Below are 22,260 nucleotides of genomic sequence, written 5' to 3'. Positions count from 1 at the left end.
GTGCCCTCTCGGGGTAAGACTAAAATGTCCTCTGGCAACTTTGCAAGCATTTGGGCTCATTTGGTTGCATTCTAGGTCCCGACAGAGTGGAAAATACCGCGGACATTGTCCGGATGCGATGCTGTGGCGCACCAGCTGCTCGCCTGAGGGCCTTCTCTCAACCCTGCCCTATGAAGTGAAAGAAATCCCGAGGCACATGCGGGCACTGTGTGGCATGGGCATTGTATTATTGCAAAATGACGACACGCAGACAAGCATGCAGCGGGATGTGACACTACCACCTCCCCAATTCAGCCGGTGTGATTTCCCTCTTTTTGTAAAATGCGACAGACTTGACGTCTCAGGACTTTCAGCCCGCCTCCGCTTTATGAGCAAGGGTGGTTGACAGTGAAACTGAGTGTTCAGGCAAGTGATCACTCTCGAAGGATGGGATAGCCTCCGTGACCGCCTTGTATCTCACAGAGTCTCATCCAGGTTCTGGCTGTGGCCACGCCCGGGGGCCATCATGAAATCGTTCGGACAACGAGGCTAGTCTTGATGTGCTCACACCACAGCCTGGATTAGCGCTGCTTAGCACACATATATTCATAATGAACTACGCCTCGAAACTGCCTTTCGCAAGCAATTTAAAGCAAATATTAATGACTGAATCACGATTCAGGCCGGTTGACACTGCCAGGCCCTGGAAGTTCGCTGCTCTGCACTGCTCGCCCCATGCAGCGCGATTACTTGAAAGTAAAAGGAGGGGAAACGGTCATTGTATTTGTTGTTTTACAATTCTTGGACTGTCTAAGGAATCGTTAGAACAGGCAGTGGAAGGGAGCCAATGTCTATCTTCTGCCAACTTCGGTTGCACGCCTATCCCTTCAGGTGCGAGGTGGCAAGGCAACAACTTATTGGACTATCAGCTTTTTGCGCAACCCCAAATGCGCCTCTCAGCCGACTAAGCTCGTATAATATGCCGGTTGATCCTCGAAACTGCCATTGGTTATGATAGAACTAGAGGCGAGGCTTCTCTCGATCTGCGACAAAGACGGTGGGTGGATTGGCTCATTCGAGGAACCCTCACGACTACATTTTGCATGACACTGAACTAATCAAAAAGACTTACAGAAAAGCCTATTGTACACCACAAGTCTGCGCCAAGAGATGGCATTTGGTATTGGGCAACTCGAAGTGTTTGGAGTAGCTGAGTTCTTAAGCCGTAGCAGTCTCTGTGAGTAAACTGCAACTTACATACCGTGGACACAATGACATCTAGACTCAAACCGCATTCGTTGGTTTCAGAACCGCGCGATGACATTGCCCGATCAGATTTCAGCTTGTTAATGCGAATAAATAGTAAGATATTACTTGTCTGTTAACTAACGCCATCCTCGTGGTTTTGGCGGAAGGATGATGAGGCGCCGTCCAAGCAGAGAGACTCGAGCATACCAGAGTGTCGCCCAGATAATCTTCCTTCTAACCAAAATACCCCCCCTTATTGTCAGGTATCTGCGTCAAAGCAGATACGGCGGGAAATGATATACTTGACATATGTCTTGAATACCACGAGACGCACCATATCGATGTAAAGCACCGAAAGACGCGCGTGTGTTAGTGACGCAATATATCTATATCGACACTACGTATCTCTTTGCTGACATCAGAAGTACAATCCATATAACCGGTTTGTATCAGAGGCAGGCATATTATTCTGTTATCAACGCACTCTTGACTAATCTTGGCCTCCACACCAAAAAAAAAAGCCGTGCAAGCAGTATTGCACTATTTGAAGATGTCAGGCAGAAGAGGCAATTCAGATACTCAGAGTTACAGAGAGCATATCGATCATCCCGACACTACCCATGATATAAGGCAGCCTAACATTGAGCTCTCACTGAGCTGTAAGTAGCCATGATTCCCTCACCGATAAAAGACAAGGAAGCCATAGTTGACAAACTGCTACAATAGCCGTGAAACTAGCACAGCGGCCTTGTTAAAGCAAAACAGAAGTGGCGGAAACGGGTATGCACCCAACTAATAGCTGTCTCCTGTGCCAAATCCTGGCAGAAAACATGCGCTCCATGGCTGACTGGCATGCTGTAGGTCACTTGTCACGGTCAGCAAATCTTTTGGCAATCGCTAATGGTAGAGAGCGCCGAAGTAGGGCAATACGCAGAGCAGTTGCGATGTTGTGCGATGTTGGCAGGTCACTGGCCAGCTGCGTTACCGCAATGGTGGCAATTAAATTTGGCACTTTCCGGCCTCAAGGCTGATCTCGTACTACCAGACGGTTGTCAAATACTGTGAGCATGATGCGAAAGCCCAGGCCTCTTTGCCACAACCTTGGTGCCTCCACAAAGTGTTTCTACTCAGGTCTACACATGGTATGTAAGTCGTTTTCGAACCATTCGCCATCCTTTTTTGCCCCAAATTATCACCTCAGCCCCAGGCGAGCAAGGAAAAGGGGGGGATGGCAAAAGAGGTGCAGGATGACCCCTTGCAGTCTGTAATGTACACCTTGCTGCAGCAACGTACTTGTGTAGTACATGGCAATCCGGGCAAGAGAGCACATGGGCGTCAAAACCAAGGCTGTTGACTTGGAGTGTGCCTTTGTTCCAAATAACAGGCACACGCCTGCAACCTGCAACATGACGACGGATGATGCCATGCGTGCCTCTCTGCACCCGTCAATGGCAACAGGTACCAAGGCAAGGAACGGTACATACTACATGGCAACATGCCCGATAGCAGGACATGGACTTGAGGTCCAAAAGAACACGGCGCTAATGCACAAGGTGCTTGAACGAGGTCCGCATGTTCCAGGGGCAGGGCAGTCCCACAACAAGGTGGAAGAAGACGACGTCGACGACGAGGGCTGTTCAATGTTGCCATTCGGTTGCTTCCTCTTCTGGAAATATCCACACGTTGGCCAGGGCGGAGCGGGCTCGTCGGCCAACAAACGATGCACGAATAAGCGCAACCGCCCCTCCAGATGCCGTGGTGGTGGTCATGTCGAATGACATTCTGCGTCTTTGCGCGTCAGCCCGTATCGCTTCTCCATCTACCCTCTCGACCGCCGTCCGGCACAGATGACGCCCCCTTATTAGCTGCTGACGGCATGGCCCATGTTCCCGTCTCTTGTCCTACGATTCTCTTCGGCATGATTTGAACTCGCCTTGCCTTGCCCTGTCCCACCCCCTGGGCTAGCACTAACCTGGGCTCAATCACCATCATGTCGAGAATCTGGAGCTTTTCGTGATGGAACGATCAAATCACAGCGCAGGCCGCTTCCCTAGGCAAACTGAACCATGAACCGAATCTGCAGGGCAGCCCCTTCGGTACACCCCCAGAGGGGATGCTCCCGGACCAGAGAAGAACCTTTGTGGGATGGTCCATCCAAGTACCCCCAGCACGAGGATCATCGTCCTTCAACAAAGCTTCCGCTTCCGCCGTCACTGGCTGGTAAACCATGTGTTCGCCATGTACGCATACGAAGCCTTGTCGACCCCTTTCTGCAGCAGCGTAGACTGGTCGCAAAAGGGGATCAATCGGCTGACCGGCATGTTGGGTAGTACTGCCAGCCTGCCAGCATGAAAAACGTGTCAGCCATGGTAGTTTCCTACCTTGGACCGTAGCCTTGGACATAGCATTCGGGGAATGCTATTTCCATGTGACTGTGACCATCACCTTGCTCGTGCATATCGCGGCACCACTCGATGCGCGGGACAAAAGGCCGCCGTCATGCTGGCAATCTGCCAAGGGGCAAGTATGCTTTTTTTTTCCCATACCGACGCAAGGGCCTGACTTGCTACCGCATCACCTTGCTGCTCGTAATGCGGTTCGATGCCCTCAGTCATACCAGACTAGACAAATCATCCACCTGATGTTTGGTCATAAATTACGGTCTAGTGAAATCGGCCAACATGTCAACTGATGAGAGAAGCTTCGTCAATCGCGGGTATAATAACCGGGCTGTGGCATTTGCACCGGCCCTTGTCCTCCCAGTCACCCGGCCGAGTCCAACTTGTTGGTTTGTCACGCTTGGGGGCCTTTTACCCCGTCTCTTCTCAACTTTTATACAACGCCCCTTCTGACAATGTATTGACATGTACTCATAATGGTAAAGGGGGCGTGGGTTTCGAGTTTCAGCATATGCAGTACTCCGTAGGGCGTCAGGTCACTCGAGATTACCGCATGGTTATATCTGCACTAAGTGCCGCCGTCTTCTCTTCCACGTGGTGGCCATTCTTGCGGAAATCTGCGTTATATACCTGCCAACTGGATACTCGGTTTGTCTTGAACTCGCAAAGGTTCACCTAACCTCAACCGAGTCCCCTTTCCACCCTAGGGGATAATCAGTGCAAATAAAGCCCCTTGCATACCGATCATATGCTAATGAATGAGGAATATGGCAAATACCAGGTATACACGTTGCCGATTATATCGCCCTCCAGTTCAAGCGACCGCTTGCCAGTGGCGATTCTTCCCAAGGAGCAGCTTCTAGCTGCAGCGATCGCCTCAATTCTTAGCAACACCAATCCGAGCGGGAGCGGGACAGTACATTAGGGCCAAAATGCTAAGACATTTTATCTATACACACCCTCTCGGGCAACGGCCTTGCTTATTCCCCATGCGTGGGGGCTGGCGCTCACGGAGGACGGATTACACCCGGCCGAAAAGAAAACTACTGCGAGGTCATTACGGAGTAATCAACCCACGTTCCCACGAGGCGAAGGGTCAAGGCGCGCCGATACATGAACCCCCGACGCTAGGCCATGTGTCTGCCGTCAAATGGAACCTGGTTCCTCCCCGTCAGCATGCCGCCGGCGAGAAGGATCAAACGAACCATGACGACCTGGGTAAGCTCATGATCATTACGATAACGGCTTAGACTCTTTTTTCACTTTAATGAGAAACGCGTTAATTCAGCAATAAAACTAGTGTGAGAAAACAAAGAGTTTGTCAAGGTCAGGATGTTCCTTGCTTGGCGGCAGGGTCTCGTGGTTTACATCCTATTGCCTTGCGAATTCGTTTTGTTTCAATGGAAATACCGTCAGCGGGCTTCAGGCCGGGAGACAAGGGGCGGCATTATCTAAACCCAAGACAGGCGGTGCATTTGGTCATCATTCCCGGTGAGAGAGTAATGTGTCCAGACTACAATATGTTCCAGTTGCTCGGATATCAGTGACAAAGGTTTAGGGGAGCTAAGCTTACTGTTCTTGTAGTTGTCCGGCTCGTGTGCAGCCCGACTATCGAGTGAGCTGGCATCACATCTATGGACAGTGCGACGCACAACTTGGTGAGTGGGCAAACGGGTAGTCGTGGCAGCGGCTACTGTACGTCTCTGGCGTCTACCGATCCGTGACGACATGGTTGGACAGTCTGGTAAATGACATGCGGCGGGTTGCATTTTCACCTTGTTGCGGAAAGACTGTCTGGCAACGTTGTCGATGGGGGAGTTGCCCCGCGCTGGTGTTGGACGATGACAACTCCTCTAAGAAGCGCATAACTAGTAGTTATTAGCTCACTCCCCTCAGTTGATGTGACCAGCTGGACTCTAAGTATTCCAGAACGAGAATGACAGAGCTTGAAGCTACTTATTATGCATTAACGGCACGCTTTCCTTGGCAGCCGTAATGAGTTTGTATTGGCATAATGATTACCGGAAATCCGGGGAAGTCATTCTTCTTCATTGGGCTCATTGTATATAGTCTTTTGTTAGACAGTCTTCGTGTAGCCCCCAAGGTCCTTGGGACGTCAATTGCCTACCAGGAGAGTAGTTCTCTCATTAAGCCATACAGCCTGGTGGGAAGGAATGATGCATATCAACAGGATGGTTCCGGAATCCACAGGCTTCCCAGCGGACTGAGTCGACAGGATACCTGCCGGACTATTCAAGTATATCTTGGTATATATTCGTTGAATCATCGACCTCAAGGTATCAAAGGTCCTTGGTTTTCCAAGACGTCTCAAGGACTGAAGGTCTCTATGAATACAAGAACGTGGCTAGGGCTAGTGCCTGAGATGGCCCTCGCTATGGTCTGACTCCGGGCTCTCGTGATATTTCCCTGCGTCCTTATTGTTAGGCGGCGGCGTACGAGTGCGCGCCTTCTCGACAGTCTTTTTGTTGCTACTTGCAACACGGGGTTCTTTGGCATCTACAAATCATTAGTATTGAGCGTGAATTAATTCTCATTTCACTCACATTGGCACTTATGTTTATTGGCAGCTTTTGCCACTCTTGGGTAGCGGTAAAGGTGCCACTGGTTTACCGGTGGGCTAGTTTAATAATCCGATATCTGACATGGCCCATCGTACATATGTATGCATTAAACAGTCTGCATACTTATGTCTGGTACCTTTAAAGAGGGGCCAGCGGGTTGTTGGGCTGTCATCTCACATTTTCGGGCTTTGTTCTCTCTATTTGTGCCACGTTTATTTCTTGTATCGCATTTACGTCCATCTACTGTCCGACATTCTGCACCCCAAGATAAGTTGTTCTAAAGGCCAGAATCAAGACAGAACAATGTGCGGCCAGTGCGACGGCTCTGGCTATGTCGGCCCAGCTAAGGACGTAAAATGTCACTCGTGTAATTGACACCACTTGGAGCCTTGAGGCGAGTGAAGTAAGCGAAATTTTGGGTACTAAATGAATAGGTGCCGCAGCTAACAAATCCGTAGGGGGAAAAGCCTTCACCCTCTATTCATTATTCGCGTTTTCCACAGGCAGGATGCCATGCTAAGGCGGGAATTCCAAGATTGCTGTAAGGGGGGGCTACGTGATTGTATGATGATACTGGGTGGCCTGGATCTGTTTAGACATGGCGTCATAGCAAATCTCCAGAGACAAAGTTCATCAAGGCCAAAGACAGCTAGTGGTCTATTTAATTATTATTTGCTATTGCGCAGCATTGCTTAGTTGAGGCTGAAACTTTGTCGCTGCGGGAATGACCGTGAGCTGGATGCCGTTGTATTCATACTTATCCGGCTAATGGATGAGTATGAATAAAACGGCGTCCAGCTCACCGTCATTCCTGCAGCGACAGCCTCATTTTAAGTAGTTCACTCAATGTCTTCAACTGTGACAAGGGTTCAATGTGAAGGCTTGGAGCAAAACAGGGCTCAATTCAATAATAATCTCGTAGGATGTCAAAAGCCCTGAGTTGCTACGAGAAAGGAAGAGAAGGGTGACCGCCTTATATACATGAAATGAACGCCCGGGCCTAGAGTCCTTGCCCGGGCACGTGTTCTAGCTGTGTAGCCAACAAGTCCTGTATCGGCGAAGCCCCTTTGTTGGGCTTCACGATCTGTTGGGCCTTTTCCGTGTAACATTGCTCGTACGTGCGTTGGAGATGATGACGACCGCATCCTATAATCGTATATTGGCGCGGGGTACAAGTCGATTTTAGTCTTCTGCTAAGCCAGTTAGTGCCTAAAGGCTATAAGCTGTAATATTTAGGGTGGTATAAACGACGCTCGATTACCCGAATTTATGCCATGTTTTTGCGATACTAATAGTTGATAGTCTGTGAAACTGGCATGGGTTGTCAGACTAGGCAAAGTGATCCAGCCCAGAAATTATTATGTGCGCAGGTTCGAATTTACAGGAAAGGCGGGTTCTGCGTTAAACTCGCGACTCCAAAATTAGGACCACCCGCCAGGTTATTAACAAGGTCAGGCGATATTAGCCTTGACTATCATTGATTGACGTATTGATGATAGGAAACTGTTAATAAGTTGAAGCGATTGGTACTGCCTGTTAACTAGCCTATATAATTTACAATTAACCCCGTCCCCGCTATCTAAGACACTTTGGCCGAGTGGTTAAGGCGGTGCCCTGCTACCTTGCTTACGTAAGTTACACAGGCATTACTTTCGGGTGCGTAGGTTCGAATCCTGCAGGTGTCGATTTTTTTTCGCATTACATTCAAAATGTGTTTTTTTTTTTTTCGTCTTTTTGGAACCGAAAAAAAAATTGATTTCCCGTAGCTCTGTTTTTGGATAACTTCAAGAGCTGGTGGAATTTGAAAAGTCAAAACCTGTGAACACTCTTGTCCGAACTTCGAACTTCCCCGACTTGTACCCGTGACAGTTCGCTTGGACCCGCTGTTCCTGTAAGTTTCGCGGCGGCCTGTTTCTTTGCATCACACGAATAAATACCAAAAAATGGGTGTCGCGGTTAGAACTAGTGCATTCTCGGGTATCTGTCAGACGTCTGCGAGAGCTTTGGATTTTGAATGCCGTGGACACAAGGCACTCGGATTGAGCATTATCTCTTTAAATTTCCTATAGCTTCTAGGTACAAGGAATGATGAATTGCCTTCCAATGTTATTGCAAATTGCGGAAACCATGTAAAAGCTACCCCGCACCCCAGATTGCCATGTTTTGCATCCACGGTTCCACGGCGTGAGCCCTACATGTACCAGACAGTACATACTACTAAGTACATTGGCAGGTTTCCCCAAGGCTTGGCATTCCTGTACGATTGTTGCTGGCACGGTGACTCTGTTCTATGGTGCACCAAGATGCGTATAGCCTCACGTTGGAACCTTTACTCTGTCCTAGAAAAACCGTTGCAGCAATGGTGCTTTTGCGTCAAGATACTCGCACCACCGGTCGGGAATGCCGCGACCTAATACCTAGGTAGACTGCCAGTCAGCCTTGCATATCGCATACCGTTGTTCACCTGGACTGTCCCACGCGGCGTACCAAATGAAACGAAGGCCTGTCCTGGGAGACTTGCGCTAATGTGGCTTTAGACTTGCGCGAGCTGGTTATCGGGAAGCCATCCGAGACGGCGACGGCGCACCGGCAATGCTCCCGGAGGCTTCAATCAGCAACGTCGTCCATGATGGTGATGCGGGGGCGAGATGCCGTCCTATCTCCGACTCTCATTATCGAACACTCAGCACGCATGACAACGTCCCAGTCATAAATGGCGGCCACGCCCGTTCCAGAATCGACATGCACATTGCTAAACCCGCCAGCGATTCCAACTACAGCCCGGTGCCGCCACCGTGAATCGGATTGATGTGTTGCGAAAATGCCCTCGCCAACCGTATACCAAATCAGGCCAACGAAACTTGTGCCCAACTCCCCCAAACCGCTCCTCCACTACAAGGGCTACTTCGACAAGGATGAGAAACCCGATGCGGCCACTATACACGACGCCTTCCAGCGCAATGGGTGGGATGTGCAATGGGTAACGAAATACGGCAAGTACCAGAGATCGCACTACCATCCCGAGACCCACGAGGCCATGGCCGTTCTAAGCGGCCCGGGCATCATACGCTGGGGTGTAGCCGACACAGACGACGACGGGGACAAGCACACGTACGGCACGGCACATGAGGACGGGGCCCTGCAGACGGAAGCAAACGTCGGCGACGTCTTTGTCATCCCAGCCGGCGTAGCGCACAAGTCCTTCGATCCCCAAGCCCCAGACCCGGACGCGCAGTGTCTGACCGGGGGCTACCACGGCATCGACGGCGAGAACCCCCGAGAGACTGTTGGCCGCGTGCCGCTCTCGGGCTTCACCATGATGGGGGCGTACCCTCGCGGATGTTCATGGAGCTGGGCAGAGGGAGGGGACCACCTGGCTCGGTTTGAGGCGGTATGGAATGTGCCTCTGCCGACGCTTGACCCCGTGGTGGGTGGTGAGGGTGGTGTAGGCGCACACTGGAAATGAAGGCTCTTGTACTATGATACGCTTATTATTAATAATTCAAGTGAGAGACGCCTGGGGGCGGATGGGCTCCCGTGCTGCGAGTACGTGGCTGGTCTGGAGCTTTCCCGTAAGACGGTGCCTTGGGAACATCATCGTTGCGTAAGTAGCCAACATCGGGGTTTTTCCCAATCTGCCCAACATTATCCGCAAATAGTCTCCAGCCACTGCGTACATTGTACATTGAGCGCGTTTTGACCGAACCCAGTGCAAAAACCCAGTGGATTGAGTGCAGAGTCAAAATACAGCTTCCTGGGGGAGGGCGCGTAGCAGGAATAGCGGTAGCGGTGATGGAGTTTCACAGCAATGGCCAGAGGAAGAGGTCGACTTGGAAGTCCAACCAAGTACGGCGTCTTGTCTCCTCCCAGGAGTCCAGGACGGGCGGCTTCAAGGGAAAAAAAAAGAAGAAGAAAAGACAGCCTTTTCCCGTCATCGCCCTACTCTCTACAAAGGGACATTCATGCATCTGGCCACAGATGTAAACCTGTACATACACGCTATAGAAATAAATCTTGCGCACAATCCCCAACCCTCATCTTCACATGCCAATTTCAGACCCAAGGGACTTGTCGAGTCATGCAACTTCCGGTCCTTACAGAGGACTTGCTCCACCGGACCCGTGGTCTCCCCTTACCCCCCTTGGCAATGCTCCCGAATCGAGGCAGCCGGCTCTTTGGCATTTTGGCATGTGAGATTCCGTCATTGACTTTTTTGGTGCTTCTATGTACTAGTAGATCGGCAGGGGAAAACAACCCAATCAACTGTGACTGGGCTAGCACATGCTTTCGAGGTGGAGCGCTCGTACTTGTTATCATTTTGCACTTGGTTTCTTTTAGATTATGTCTACTGTAGAGTGGGAATCAGTCTGAAGCAGTGTTGCTCAGACGCAATCGCCTCGAGATTGCCCCATTGTTTCTTTCCGAGGGACCCTGTAATCTTCCAAAAATCCAAACGCCGAGGTATATTTCTTCGTATTAGACAGCGGGTACCAGGCGAAAAAAAACAACCAGACTGTCATACGATGCCATGCTCACTTTCCATGCTTCCCCCCCTGTCCAGTCTACTCTATTTTGACAGATGACTTTATCCCCAACTCCGTCCCAAATCCCAAAAATCGTAACAATTCGTAGAAATACAATGCCATTCGGTCCAATAGCAAAGTCCCTGATTGCCAACCTTGTGATTGATATGATGCAAAAACGCAAAAATGCTAGCCACCTCAGCCCCGGACGGAGCAGTTACCTGTCCCGGCGCGGCTCTGTAATGTATGCTGGGGGCGATGAAGAACCAGGAGAATAATCTGCGCCGTGTCGTACAGGTGCCTGAGCCATCTTGGAGTCGTCAAGCAACAGCCTTGAAATGTCCATCTCACCGCCCATGAAGTGAGGTCCACTGGCCTCACCGAAATCAAAGGTTTGCGGTGGCTGAGTATAACTGGACGTGTCAACCATGTGCAATGGCCACGTTGGTAAGTCCTCCTTGGCGTTGTTGTGGCCGGTTCGAACAACCTTGGATGATGCCTTGGATCGTTTCAGCGAGCTGTCGATGGACATGGTAACGGAAGGCTCAAGAACATTGCTGCTTCGAGGGGCATCTTTGGAGTTAAAAGTGCCCTTTTCAATGCGCTGATAGATGTTAGGATACTTGTTGCGAACGCGGTCTCTCAAATCCGTAGGCTGTCTGCTAGACAGGTTGAAGCGAGCGTCGCGCTGGATTTTGGTCCAAGCAGGGCCATATATATCCAGCCCCTCCAGGATCTCACGATCGTCCTGTTCGGTAAAAGGGCGCCGTTCACGTCTATGTGACTTCTTGAACGGCCCATGAATACCCAATTCGGCCAGGTCTTCGAGCTTCTTGCGGTGGGCACGGCTCTTCCTAGGCTTAGCAGTTGAGTCGGACTCGCCAGCCTCTTTTGGCGAAGGCGAGTCCTCGATAAGAATGTTCTCGGCATGAATACCCGACTTGGTTCGACGTCCAATCTCTTGAGACGCTGCACGCGGTGAGCCGGCCTGCGAGGAGGACTTGCTTGAACCGCGCAGCTCCTCCGGACAGCACGTCCTGAATCTATCCTTCAGGTCACCGGCAGTTCGGTCGTTGAAGGTAAAGTCTGGGTCCTCGAGGATGCTGGTCCATTTGCCAACTCCATGGCGATTCACACCGAGGAGCAGGTGCTTCGTCTCTTCCTCGGACCACTTTCTGCGAGGCTTGGCAGCCCGCTTTCTGCTCTTGCCTGACTTCTCAGCCTCGGGAGACCGCCTGGCGCGGTCCTCGACGGCTCCATGTGCGGCGTATTCATTGAGAAGTCGTATCTGGCCGGCATCATTCTCATCGTATGCATTTGATACAATTGGCGGAAACAGAGCAGGGTGGCTTGGAGGTTCGAGTAGCCCGTTGATAATGGGCGGCATCGCAGGCGCCTGCTGCGCCGACTTCTGTCGCTTCATGGGCTGGGGCAGCTGGACGAAGTCATCCTTGATATGGATATTTCGCCCGCGCTTCTTGTTATAGGCGTCATCGGAGGCATCACTCGAGTCTTTGATGGCTTTGGAGCGGCCACGGGGTGACGGCTCCGTGGCTTCGTAGTCTCCAAGGAACAGGCGCAGTGGATATGCCGAGGCGCCGCTTGGCCGGTCTGACCGGTACGCCGCATCAAGCTCGAGGCGAGGCAGAGGTCGCTCTGTAGAAGTCGGCAGAGGCAGTGCGTGCAGCGGAGGGAGGTCAGCATGGTGAAGCTGAGGTGTAGATGTTGACTCGTTTAACAAGTGAATCAGGCGAGGTTCGATGGTGGCCATCTTGGGCTGTATGTGCCTTCTGGCTTATATTGCATTGGGCAGAGGAGTTCATAGATGGGACGGGTCAAATGTCAAGCGGCGACAAGACGAGGGACGAGGGAGGGGGGGAGCCAAGATATATATTAAAGAAAGCTGGGAAGGGCCTGTCCTCGGGACGCAATTTGTATACTTTGTCAAGGTGAGCAAATGCCATGCCAAGCGGCTCGGTGGTGTCACCTATTGTGGCATGCAGCTTGCTTTGTCACAAGCACGTGAAGCGGACCATCACATGGGACGATGGCCAGATGCCAGATGCCAGCGACCGCCAGTCGCCAGTCGCCAGTTGCCAGTCGCCAGCCCAGTTGCCAGAGACGGACAGCGGCGCGGAGGGTTTAATGCTGCGATAGTGGGGACAGGAGAGCCACTGGGAAGGGGCTGGAGCAGACTGGAGCCGGTGTCTTCGGCAGCTGGCGCCAGGCAAGCGCCGGCCCTGGCTATTGCCAAATTGATAGCTTTCAGTTGCGCCAGGGGGGCGTGCAGGTCTGGTGTCAACCAAGGCAGCTGGGTGCTGGAACGGCGCCTGATAGAGCCCTGTCAAAGGCTCTAGTCCGCGTCGAGCTACCAGCAGACTCGTGAGGCAGGTACTACCTGGGCTTCGGCAGCGGGGCTTCGGCTGAACAAGCGACATCGTTGATCTCGACAACAGCTGCTGCTGCATCTTGACTCTTGAGTCTTGAGTCTCGACCCCGAGTCAAGCATCCCGGGTTCGCCCCCAGCGATGCCCATTCTCATGCTGCTATGTACACTATAGAATGGCCCATGGCCCAGCGGCACTTTGCACATCGGTGTTATCCGTCAATATATTGTATGTGTTGCGTGCATCCGTCTCCGCGATCCCGACACTTGACGACCGGAGCCAGCAGCGCCAGACCAATATTGCTACTGACTTATTCCACAGTTGTGCTGATGGTACTTGGCGCTTCGATCAATTCCGTGCCAATGACCACTCTCGGGCATTGAATGCATCCATCATGGCAAGGCCAGATCAGACCAACGGCACAAGTGCCAGCCATATCTGACAGATGAGCCAATGGCCTCGAGCATCACCAACACCCGTTGTAGATCCATTGATGCAGATGGCTTGAAAGAGTCCGGGGGTAGTGCTGACAGTGATGAACCACCCATCATTGCCAACGCCTCGACGCATCAACGCATCAACGCCTCCAAACTCATTATGGCATCCACTTCGATAACGCTGGGCCGGCGGCGAAGAACCTTCGTTCGATGCCTAACCTGATCAAGGGGGCGAGGTGTCAGTGTGTTCATGCCTACAGGGCCTCGCCGTAGCTTCGGTCAGCGTCTCTGCTTTTGGCTACGTATCCCGCCGCCGAGGCCAGGATTCTTTGACTGCGGGCCACGGAGCAAAACACTCGTGTCAAAGTCTAATCCGGCTTGGAGACTTGGACTTGACACTCGTACGACTGCTCAAGCTGCGACGTGCCACTCAACTAATTTATCGACCGAGTGATTCATCACACACTCGTCAGCTATTGTTGCCGAGTCGCCTTGTCCAGGGCCTCTTTTGCCACTCTACCTGTTCCCCTCCCTCCGTTTCTGACAAACAAGAACGCTTAATTTACGAGGGCGCTGTCAGATACCAAGTGCTTTGTTTCTCCTTATTGCCTAGCAGCATGGCTTCGTGTATGCCGACCGTCCCTCGGGTGACATTCACCGTTATCGAACCCATCTCGCTGTGAGTACCACCGTGGCCCCTGGAGGCGTCGTAAATTATCAAAATCTCCGGCTCCGACCCCAAGGCAAGACCGCATCCACCATCCAGATTCCAGACCCGCAGTGTGTTGACCCCGTCCGGTGCCTTTGTCCCCTTCCCGCGGCTTGCAGCAGAGTATAGCAAAAGGAGCAGGTCGAGTAAACAAGGCACAATGCGCAACACCTGATAAACGACCAAGATAGCTAATTGACCGGGACACAGCGTGGCTGGCTTCCTCGGTGCTGTCAGCGACCCCGCCTGGTTCGTGGCCCAACAGGTCCCTCAGAAGCTGGTTCCTGCTGCCGCCGTCGCCGAGAACAGCATCGTCCTAGCATGGCAGCTCGGCAATCTGTACCTGCTCATGGCCCTGGTGGGCCTCTTTGTCCTCAACTCAACATCTGAGGTCAAGGTTGTGCGAGGCTACCTTTGGGCGCTTTGGCTGGGAGACATTGGACATGTGGCTTTCAGTTGCTACGGTCTAGGAAAAGAACGGATGATGAATCCCTCGGGATGGAACGTCATGGCTTGGGGCAATATCGTTTTCACCGTAAGTATATCCCTTTTAAATCTCACCTAAAAATATATCCTTCATCTTGTACATGTACTATACACATGTAAACCGATGATATTAAAGTCCCCCCCGCCTTTCATTCTTCATGAGTGTCATCACATCTCACCCGGTCTCTCCTGCTAAACAAGGGTCTCTCATATCCCCTCAGGCCTGGTTATTTTCGATGCGCTCTGCCTATTTTCTCGGCATCTTTGGTCGAGATAAGCCAGCCGTATCCACCCACAAAAAGTCCACTTAATGGTCCGGCAAGTCAAACCCGAGGTCGACAGCCGAGCATACGGCTGTTCTAATGGGTATAGGACAGGGCAATGAATTAGGAACAGAGATTTTGCTTGTGCTCGAGCCCTCGGCCGAAGGGTAAGAGGATGGGGGCCTTTGGCGATGACACGGTCCGGTTCCTGAACATCCCGAATATGCAAGACAGTCATGGTGTCGTGTAAGTTTGAAAAGAAATGAGGGGGAAGTGGTGTGAGCCGTGTGGCATATGCGGTCATTATCAAAAAACCTTTTGGAAAGATGGGCAGATGGATTATAGAACGGGACCATGATACTATTGTCACATGCTGCCCAATGGCAGTCACTGAATAGGCAAGCACAATGCGACGACTGGTGTAATTCGTGTCAAATACTCTGTAAACAAGGCCGGGTGGTATGGTGTTCTGTGTTTATTACCACTAAAATTCATCAGATCATCCGTGCTTGCTTGACGGCCATTGTGGCGCTCGACGGAATCCGGCATACATAAACATTAATAACGGGCTTCCTCGCTCTACTCTTTGACTTTTTGCATGTGCCAGACGCCATTAGATGCTAGGCGAACTTACCTTATCCTCCAGGCTAGGCTGAGGTGGATACAGAGAGTGATGTGACTATGGCGTACTCCGAACGCCGTACTCCGGGCGTCTAGTCAGTCCTTTTTCGTGTGCATCGTGTGTTATCTTGGGATTTGTGTGTGATGAGCGCAAGGTGTGCGCCACTTAATAATACACCATCTCACTCCGCAAGCCAATCGCAGGCGGCTGGGCAAGGTGAGCCAATTGCCAAGACCGGAAGCCACCGTCAGCCAATCATATCGTGCTATGTGGGGTCGGATTCTGCAACTCTCCAAAACAAAAAAATTTCATTCCGTTGCAATATTAGGGTAGGGGTTAGGCTCACAAAGCATCGGGTTAGGGTTCCCCATCTCTCAACTATCTCGTACATTCAGGTGCAAAAACATCAGGCCTCGGGTGAATCATACGGTCAAAGTACACCGAGACAGCTTCAATTTATCCGACGAGTGTCCATAGCCAGCAGCAACAGGAAGCTTCGCTTCGCCCGCCTCCGTCCAGTGGCACCGCAGACTTCACGCAGGATTTTACGTGACGCTCTTGGTGTCATCATCACATCACGTTGTATCACGTTGTATCATAACTTTGCTTGCTTTCGTTTCTTGGAGAGCAGTACGATAACGCGGCTGGAATTATGGAAACGCGCACAAGAGGGCGGAGACGAGACAATCCTGTTCCTGAGATTGCGGGATCCCCTCAACAGCAGATGAGCCCGCGGACTACGCGACGAACTACTGCCACTGCCAAGGACACCATTACATTCGTAGGGTATTATGGCTCTCTTTCTAAAGACCCTATTCCTCGCCGCGGCGCCCAACAACGAAATGATGCAGCTAGTATTGCTAGCTTGAGTTCGAGGCGCAAGACGCGTAGCGAGATTGCCGAGGATGAGGACGAAGAACTTGAAAGCTCCCAGCCTCAACCAGGGGGCGACTCGTTGCAGGAAGATTCTCTGAGCCCAGATGATGTGGAAAAACATCAAATCATGGCATCTCTCTTGTCAGATTTCACAAGAGCTACAGAGGAGCTTCAACGTCGTCTGGTCAACGGTGACTACCAGAACAAAGTGTTTGCTGCAGTTCTTAAGTCGAAGCGCAGCACATTTCATTCTATCCTGGAAAATTACCTCAAATCCAAAGAATTCTTTTCATTTATCGATCTTTCTTGGGTGGAAAGGCTTAGCAACCGTACAGATGGCGACGCCAGAATTCTCAATGCGTCCTCATGCGCCAACATCGTCACCGCCCTCGACGGTATTCAGCACATTAAGGATAACACCGTCGAAGACATTCTTCCTGTTCTGAAAGGCCTCGACTCTGCTTTTATGCATCTTTTCACCTCCGAGGATAGCACTGAAGATCACTGGAAGCTAGCATTGGACCTCCGTACATGCTATTTCATTGAGGCGTTGGCAGCCCAAGGGGCACAATCTGATTTGGAGCAGACAGTTGTGTCTGTGTTTTGCAAAGACACAGACAGCAAAAATTATGCCCATATCCTTACCCACGGACCGTTCAAAAGTTTAACAAGAAATCATGAGACGGAAACTAGCGATGACGAGGATGAACTGATATCAAAGCGAGCAAGTGAGCTATACACAATCGCCTTCCAGAATAAGAAAGATCATGGTCTGGGACAGTTGCGCGAATCGTGGCCGCTGGATCGAACACTGAAAGAGCTGTCACAATGCCTTGTTCAATGGTATGTCAACTCGAAGGACGCCGAAAGAGGTCAAAGAGCAGGGCTCAACGAGCAAACCGAACCGGGAAGAGAATCATGGCACGATGCTGAGGAGACTATTCCCGACTCTGTTACAGAATCGCAGCCAATTATGCGCCCTACAGGAGAAGAACCAAAGTACGTTTACGCATCCCATTCCTTTTGATTTTTTCCATCCAAAAGTTTTTTTTCTAACGTTTACTATTCAGGGGGGCTTCTTTGTTCCAGGGAGCAAAGTCTCTCAGAGATCTCCAACCCGGACCAAATCGCAACCAGGTAGCCCCTCCTTCCAACCAACAGCATCACAACAAGACATCATCCCCTATACCATCCGACTATCCGGAAGATGAGACGAGAGACCTTCTACGCAGCGACGTGATCCGGGACCCAGCTCGCGCTCAAAAACGAAAGCGCAACAACAATGATGATGAAGCTGATGACGACTACGACGACGACGACGACGACGACTTTGAAGACGACACACGTGAAGTTCCTCCATCCCGAGTCTCGCAGATCAAAGCCCAAGCCGCCGTGCAAGCAGCCAAACGCCAGCGTCTTCCCACCAACCCGCCTTCACGATCCATGCCTCCACCCCCTCGGCCAACCTCATCGCAGCCACCCTCCACAGCCGAACCAGACTTCGAGATCATCAAGAAACTCAAGAGCGAAGCCATTGCCCGCGCCCGCGCCCGTGCCCTGGACTCATCGCAGCACCTGTCGTCCTCGGCCCATCCACCATCATCAGCCATCACCACACACGCCATCGCGACACCCGCCAAACAGCGCTACGTATGGAGCAACAGAGATTGCAACGTGCTCCTCAGGCTCATCAAGGAGAGGCACGCCGCGTGGGCCGCCATCGAACGAGAGCACAGTAGTGAATTCGAGCACCCCCGTAATCAGCAGGCGTACCGGGACAAGGCGCGCAACATGAAGGTAGACTTGTTGATCATGGACGCCGTCCTGCCGACTGGCTTTGATCTAGTCACGCTCGGCAAGAAGGAGATAGCGAGGTTATTGAGTCTAGGCAAGAATCCATATAGAAGGGAGCACGAGCAGGAAAACGGAATGGCCCTCAACACTGATATTTAAGATTGTAGGGATAGGTTGATGGTTCTTGTCTTTTTCGTATGGGTTCAAGGTGTCTATTAGCTCTGTATGTATTTTTTAATGTCTGCATTTTTATCTCCTCGAGGAGACAAGGGTTAGAAGAGTCTCAAGGATCCGTGTCCATTTTATCAGTATACTTGAGTGTTCTGATACTCGCATCATGCTTGTAATATCACTTTGACTACAGAGCGAAACAATTCACACTTCATACTTCAGTGTTCATGAGGCGTTCTCGTTATATCGCAGATTTCTGTATACAGGACATTGTGATGTATGGTGGTGCAACTCGGGACGGTGGCTTGCTCAGCTTTGAAGTGAAATACGGACCGCATTCTCCTAAATGCCCCAGGTCGACAATGGCATCCGCAACTACACCACACTCAGCAGTATCACCACGCTTAATACGATACAAAAGCGGCTGGCATAGAAATATCTTCAAACCACTATACACAACGACTAGCACTCTTGCCCGCCGCTCACAAACCAATTCACACGTCAATCAATCATGTGCAAAATCTGTCAAATTGATCAGAAAGCCACTACTCTACAGGCAAGCCTTGTCAATTCCACCCCATCCACATGCCCGGGTCATTTCCCACCTCCCTACTTTCCTATTGTCGAGGTACAAGAAACGGCCCCGGGAATATCCTTCTCACTTCCGTTGAGAGAATCCACTCGTCCGGTTGGCAATCCACCACACTCACGGCATCGAGGCCAGAGAGCCAGCCTCCATCCATCCCGTCACACTTTCTGTTCGCCTCAACCCCTATTCCACATCTGAATTCTTGGCGAAACCCCCAATCATTCTTTTGTTGATGACGGAAAGCAAAATACCTACGAAGAGAAAGAAAGAAAAAAAATCAAAAGTTGACACACATAGTCGATAATAGTACCGTGCCAAATCTGTTGACGGTGAGAAGAATATAAGAGTGAGAAAAATGTGAAGAAAAAGAAGGAAAAAATCGTTGCGTTGGCTGAGATAGACATGGTGGTTGTTCCCCGACCCTGCCCGTCCTGCGAGAAAAGTACCACATGGCAATCAGGAACCATGAAAACCTGCATGTTGACCATGGACGGGCATATTTAGATGTAAGGGCCGCCTAATATTGTTCACAGAAATAACGCAAAGCGCGTCAGACAGCTAGACCTGCATCATCCTTTGGGGAAACTGCGTTCGGTGCACGCTGATTAGTGATAGTCGGTAAGTAGGGTGTCTTCTCGCCAGACTGTCCGCGTTTGGAATAAACATGCTTGAAGGAAAAGGCTGAGGTATGTCGCAAGCTGCGTGTAAACAAAGAAATAGTCGAGGAGACTTGCTCCAGTAGTTAATGCAAAAAAAAAAAAAAAACAAGCCGAATACTCAGACAATTCATTAGCGCCAGCAAAGGACGAAGCTCGTAATGTCGCGGGGTATGATGATATCCGTAATGGTAGCTAATACAAGCCAAGCACGAAGCGCCAGCTTTGTCGAATTCGGATTCGACCTCTTTTTCTTCTTCCCTTTTTTTTTTTTAGTTTCGCCTCCTGCGCCGCTTGCTGGCATCAGATTTTCATGACAGTGAGCAATTGCATCATCTATCGATGACGATAGGGCAGGTCTCGCAGCTTCAGACGATTCGTTCGCCATCCTTCATACCATTGCTCTCGACTGGCCTCACGCAACTCGCCTCGCCAATCCGAGAACACTGCCTCCTTCAAACGCGTGAAGTCGCAATGCTGCTCATTGTAAGGATCGGCAAATCCCCAAGGGAACTGGCGGCCGATCACAGCAGGTTCGTACAAATCAGGGCTAATGATGGAGAGGGGCAGGAACGGGATCTCATCTTCCTTTGACTCCTCTTGAGCTTTGTGGCGACGGATGGACTGGCTTGACAATCGCTTGGAGTTTGGAGAACTCGGTAAAGAAGAGCTTGCATCTTTTGGCTCACTGATATCCGGAACAGCCGCATCTTCTTCCTCCTCATCAATCCTGTCGCTGTCCTCATCCAATCCGAGCGCCTCAAGCGGGTCCAGGTCAGCTTTCTTGATGCTGTCCCAAACGGATTTCTTTAGCACATTCATATGCTTGGTGGTGATGGTGTCTGCTTTGGCAATAACTGGAATCACAGTGGTCTTGCGGTGGAGACTGCGCAAGATTTGGAGGTCGAGGTCGTCGTCAAGGGCGCCAGACGCCGCCCGAGTGCGTGAATCATTGCCTTGGTGACCAGTCGCTCTGTTTCGGGAGGCGGCAATATTACGATCGAGACGGAAGGGATCCAAAATCAAGAAGACGGCGTGAATGTGGCTGTCCTGAACACCGGGGGATCGCACAACCTTCATCTCCTCTGCAAACGTCTCCTCGAACCTGCTCTCGAGAAAAGCGCTCAGCTCCCTCAATTGCAAATCCACCAGGTTCTTTTCAATGCCTTCCGAATCCCACAAAGTTAATCCAATCCGCTCGTTATCAATCTCAGTTTCCATGAAGTGGGGGACAAAGTTTCCCGATGCCGGAGCTGGAATGTTAAAGTCATCGTCGTCAGTCTTCTTAGGTCGCTTTCTAGGCGGAAGAGCGAGTGCAGTCTTGAGAAATTCGAGAAAGGAGGTCTTGCCGGCGCCAGGGGTTCCAATGACTAGGATACTACATTCCTAACAGTTAGAAGCGATGAAATAAGTTGAGACAAAGAAACAGGCTTTTGTCCAAATTGCCAAAAGGAGCGACGAGTGACTTAGACACTGCGCCATGAATGAGGGGCAGCTCACTTGAATGGAGTCGGATCCTTTCTTCTTCGAACCCTCCTAGGGCTGTTGATGGAGCTAATAGCACTGCTGGCATAGCTGTACCGTCCACGGTGAGTCATGCTCTCAGTTCGAGCATAAGGGTCGAAGGCGTTGTTCGGAATCGGCGGCACTGGCGGAGCAGCGTTTGATATGTAATTGCGAGGTTCATTGGAGGCGCGCACATAATAACCACCTGAACTCGAATTGGAAAGACTGTAAGTCAACTCAGACGGTTGCAGCTCCCGCGGAAAGGTATTGGACAATTTTTCGGTATTATTGGCGAATTCGGGCAGCTTAGGAGGAACTCGCGCAGCCGCTTGACGCTGGCGCTCCAGCTCAGCCTCTCTAAGGGCTTGAGCCTTCTTGCTGCCTTTGCCAAGATCACCGCTCTTGCTCCGTCGAAGCAACATTCCGAAACTGGGACGACGTTGTCGCAATTCGTTCATTACAGGAGTAAGTCGGGAAGGCGTGAGTAGGAGCGGTCGAAAAGAGTGTGATGGCTTTCATCAATGACAACCTGGGCGACGGATCCACGCGCGGTCCGCGCAGCTCGGAGTACAGGAGGGGAAGGAAATAGAACGATGCAACCAACCAGGGGTCAAACGAATTGTGGAATGATTTGATGATGCGCCGCCAAAGAAGAAGGGGGCGTCGTGTAGTGTTTTTGGTTGCGCCCAGGTTCTAGCAGGCCAAGGAGCACACACAGATAGGCACCTAGCCGCCGGTTTGTGGTCGATGGCGGTTGGCTCGCGGGAAGCTGGGAGAGAGGTGATTTGTTGGTGTTGAGTAGGAGTGCGTGGGATGGGTAGTCCACGCAAAGAGACTGAGGACAAGCTGAACGAGTCGGACACGAGCCCAAGACTGGCCTCTGCCAGGTCAAAAACTCGCACCGAAGCGTAATGCAGTTGAGCAGAGGGGCTCGGAGCCTTGAGCCTTGAGCCTTGAGCCTTGAGCCTCGAGCCTTGTGGAGATTAGGGGATCGCTTCTCCAGACTGGACATACAAACGGCCCTGGCTAATAC

The 22,260-nt window shown here is 51.3% G+C and overlaps 6 protein-coding genes and 1 non-coding gene across 7 annotated transcripts; 3 read left to right on the top strand and 4 right to left on the bottom strand.

Annotated features, from left to right (window-relative positions):
- Positions 1–2,864: 2,864 nt before the first annotated feature.
- Positions 2,865–3,008, bottom strand: G6M90_00g091110 (uncharacterized protein; the record flags this gene model as incomplete). Its single annotated transcript, XM_066131390.1, has 1 exon — positions 2,865–3,008. The coding sequence occupies one exon, from the start codon at positions 3,006–3,008 to the stop codon at positions 2,865–2,867; it is 144 nt and encodes a 47-aa protein (XP_065987529.1).
- A 4,783-nt stretch (positions 3,009–7,791) lies between these two features.
- On the bottom strand, positions 7,792–7,893 carry G6M90_tRNA00000102. The gene has a single exon. It is a non-coding gene; the product is annotated as a tRNA-Ser (tRNA).
- Positions 7,894–9,029: 1,136 nt separating this feature from the next.
- Positions 9,030–9,674, top strand: G6M90_00g091100 (uncharacterized protein; the record flags this gene model as incomplete). Its single annotated transcript, XM_014686278.1, has 1 exon — positions 9,030–9,674. One exon carries the CDS (start codon positions 9,030–9,032, stop codon positions 9,672–9,674), a length of 645 nt encoding a protein of 214 aa, XP_014541764.1.
- A 1,274-nt stretch (positions 9,675–10,948) lies between these two features.
- TAY1 (telomere-associated protein 1) lies at positions 10,949–12,502 on the bottom strand (the record flags this gene model as incomplete). Its single annotated transcript, XM_014686277.1, has 1 exon — positions 10,949–12,502. One exon carries the CDS (start codon positions 12,500–12,502, stop codon positions 10,949–10,951), a length of 1,554 nt encoding a protein of 517 aa, XP_014541763.1.
- A 1,670-nt stretch (positions 12,503–14,172) lies between these two features.
- On the top strand, positions 14,173–15,184 carry G6M90_00g091080 (uncharacterized protein; the record flags this gene model as incomplete). The annotated part of the gene is made up of 3 exons (XM_014686276.1): positions 14,173–14,234; positions 14,475–14,799; positions 15,128–15,184. The coding sequence occupies 3 exons, from the start codon at positions 14,173–14,175 to the stop codon at positions 15,182–15,184; spliced, it is 444 nt and encodes a 147-aa protein (XP_014541762.1).
- Positions 15,185–16,287: 1,103 nt separating this feature from the next.
- On the top strand, positions 16,288–18,464 carry G6M90_00g091070 (uncharacterized protein; the record flags this gene model as incomplete). The annotated part of the gene is made up of 2 exons (XM_014686275.1): positions 16,288–17,510; positions 17,582–18,464. The coding sequence occupies 2 exons, from the start codon at positions 16,288–16,290 to the stop codon at positions 18,462–18,464; spliced, it is 2,106 nt and encodes a 701-aa protein (XP_014541761.1).
- A 1,593-nt stretch (positions 18,465–20,057) lies between these two features.
- On the bottom strand, positions 20,058–21,649 carry sept2-A (Septin-2A; the record flags this gene model as incomplete). The annotated part of the gene is made up of 2 exons (XM_014686274.1): positions 20,058–21,099; positions 21,222–21,649. The coding sequence occupies 2 exons, from the start codon at positions 21,647–21,649 to the stop codon at positions 20,058–20,060; spliced, it is 1,470 nt and encodes a 489-aa protein (XP_014541760.1).
- Positions 21,650–22,260: the final 611 nt, after the last annotated feature.

This window comes from Metarhizium brunneum, chromosome 5, assembly GCF_013426205.1.
Source record: "Metarhizium brunneum chromosome 5, complete sequence".
NCBI classification, from domain to species: Eukaryota; Fungi; Ascomycota; class Sordariomycetes; order Hypocreales; family Clavicipitaceae; genus Metarhizium; species Metarhizium brunneum.
This window is presented reverse-complemented; position numbering and strand designations above follow the sequence as displayed.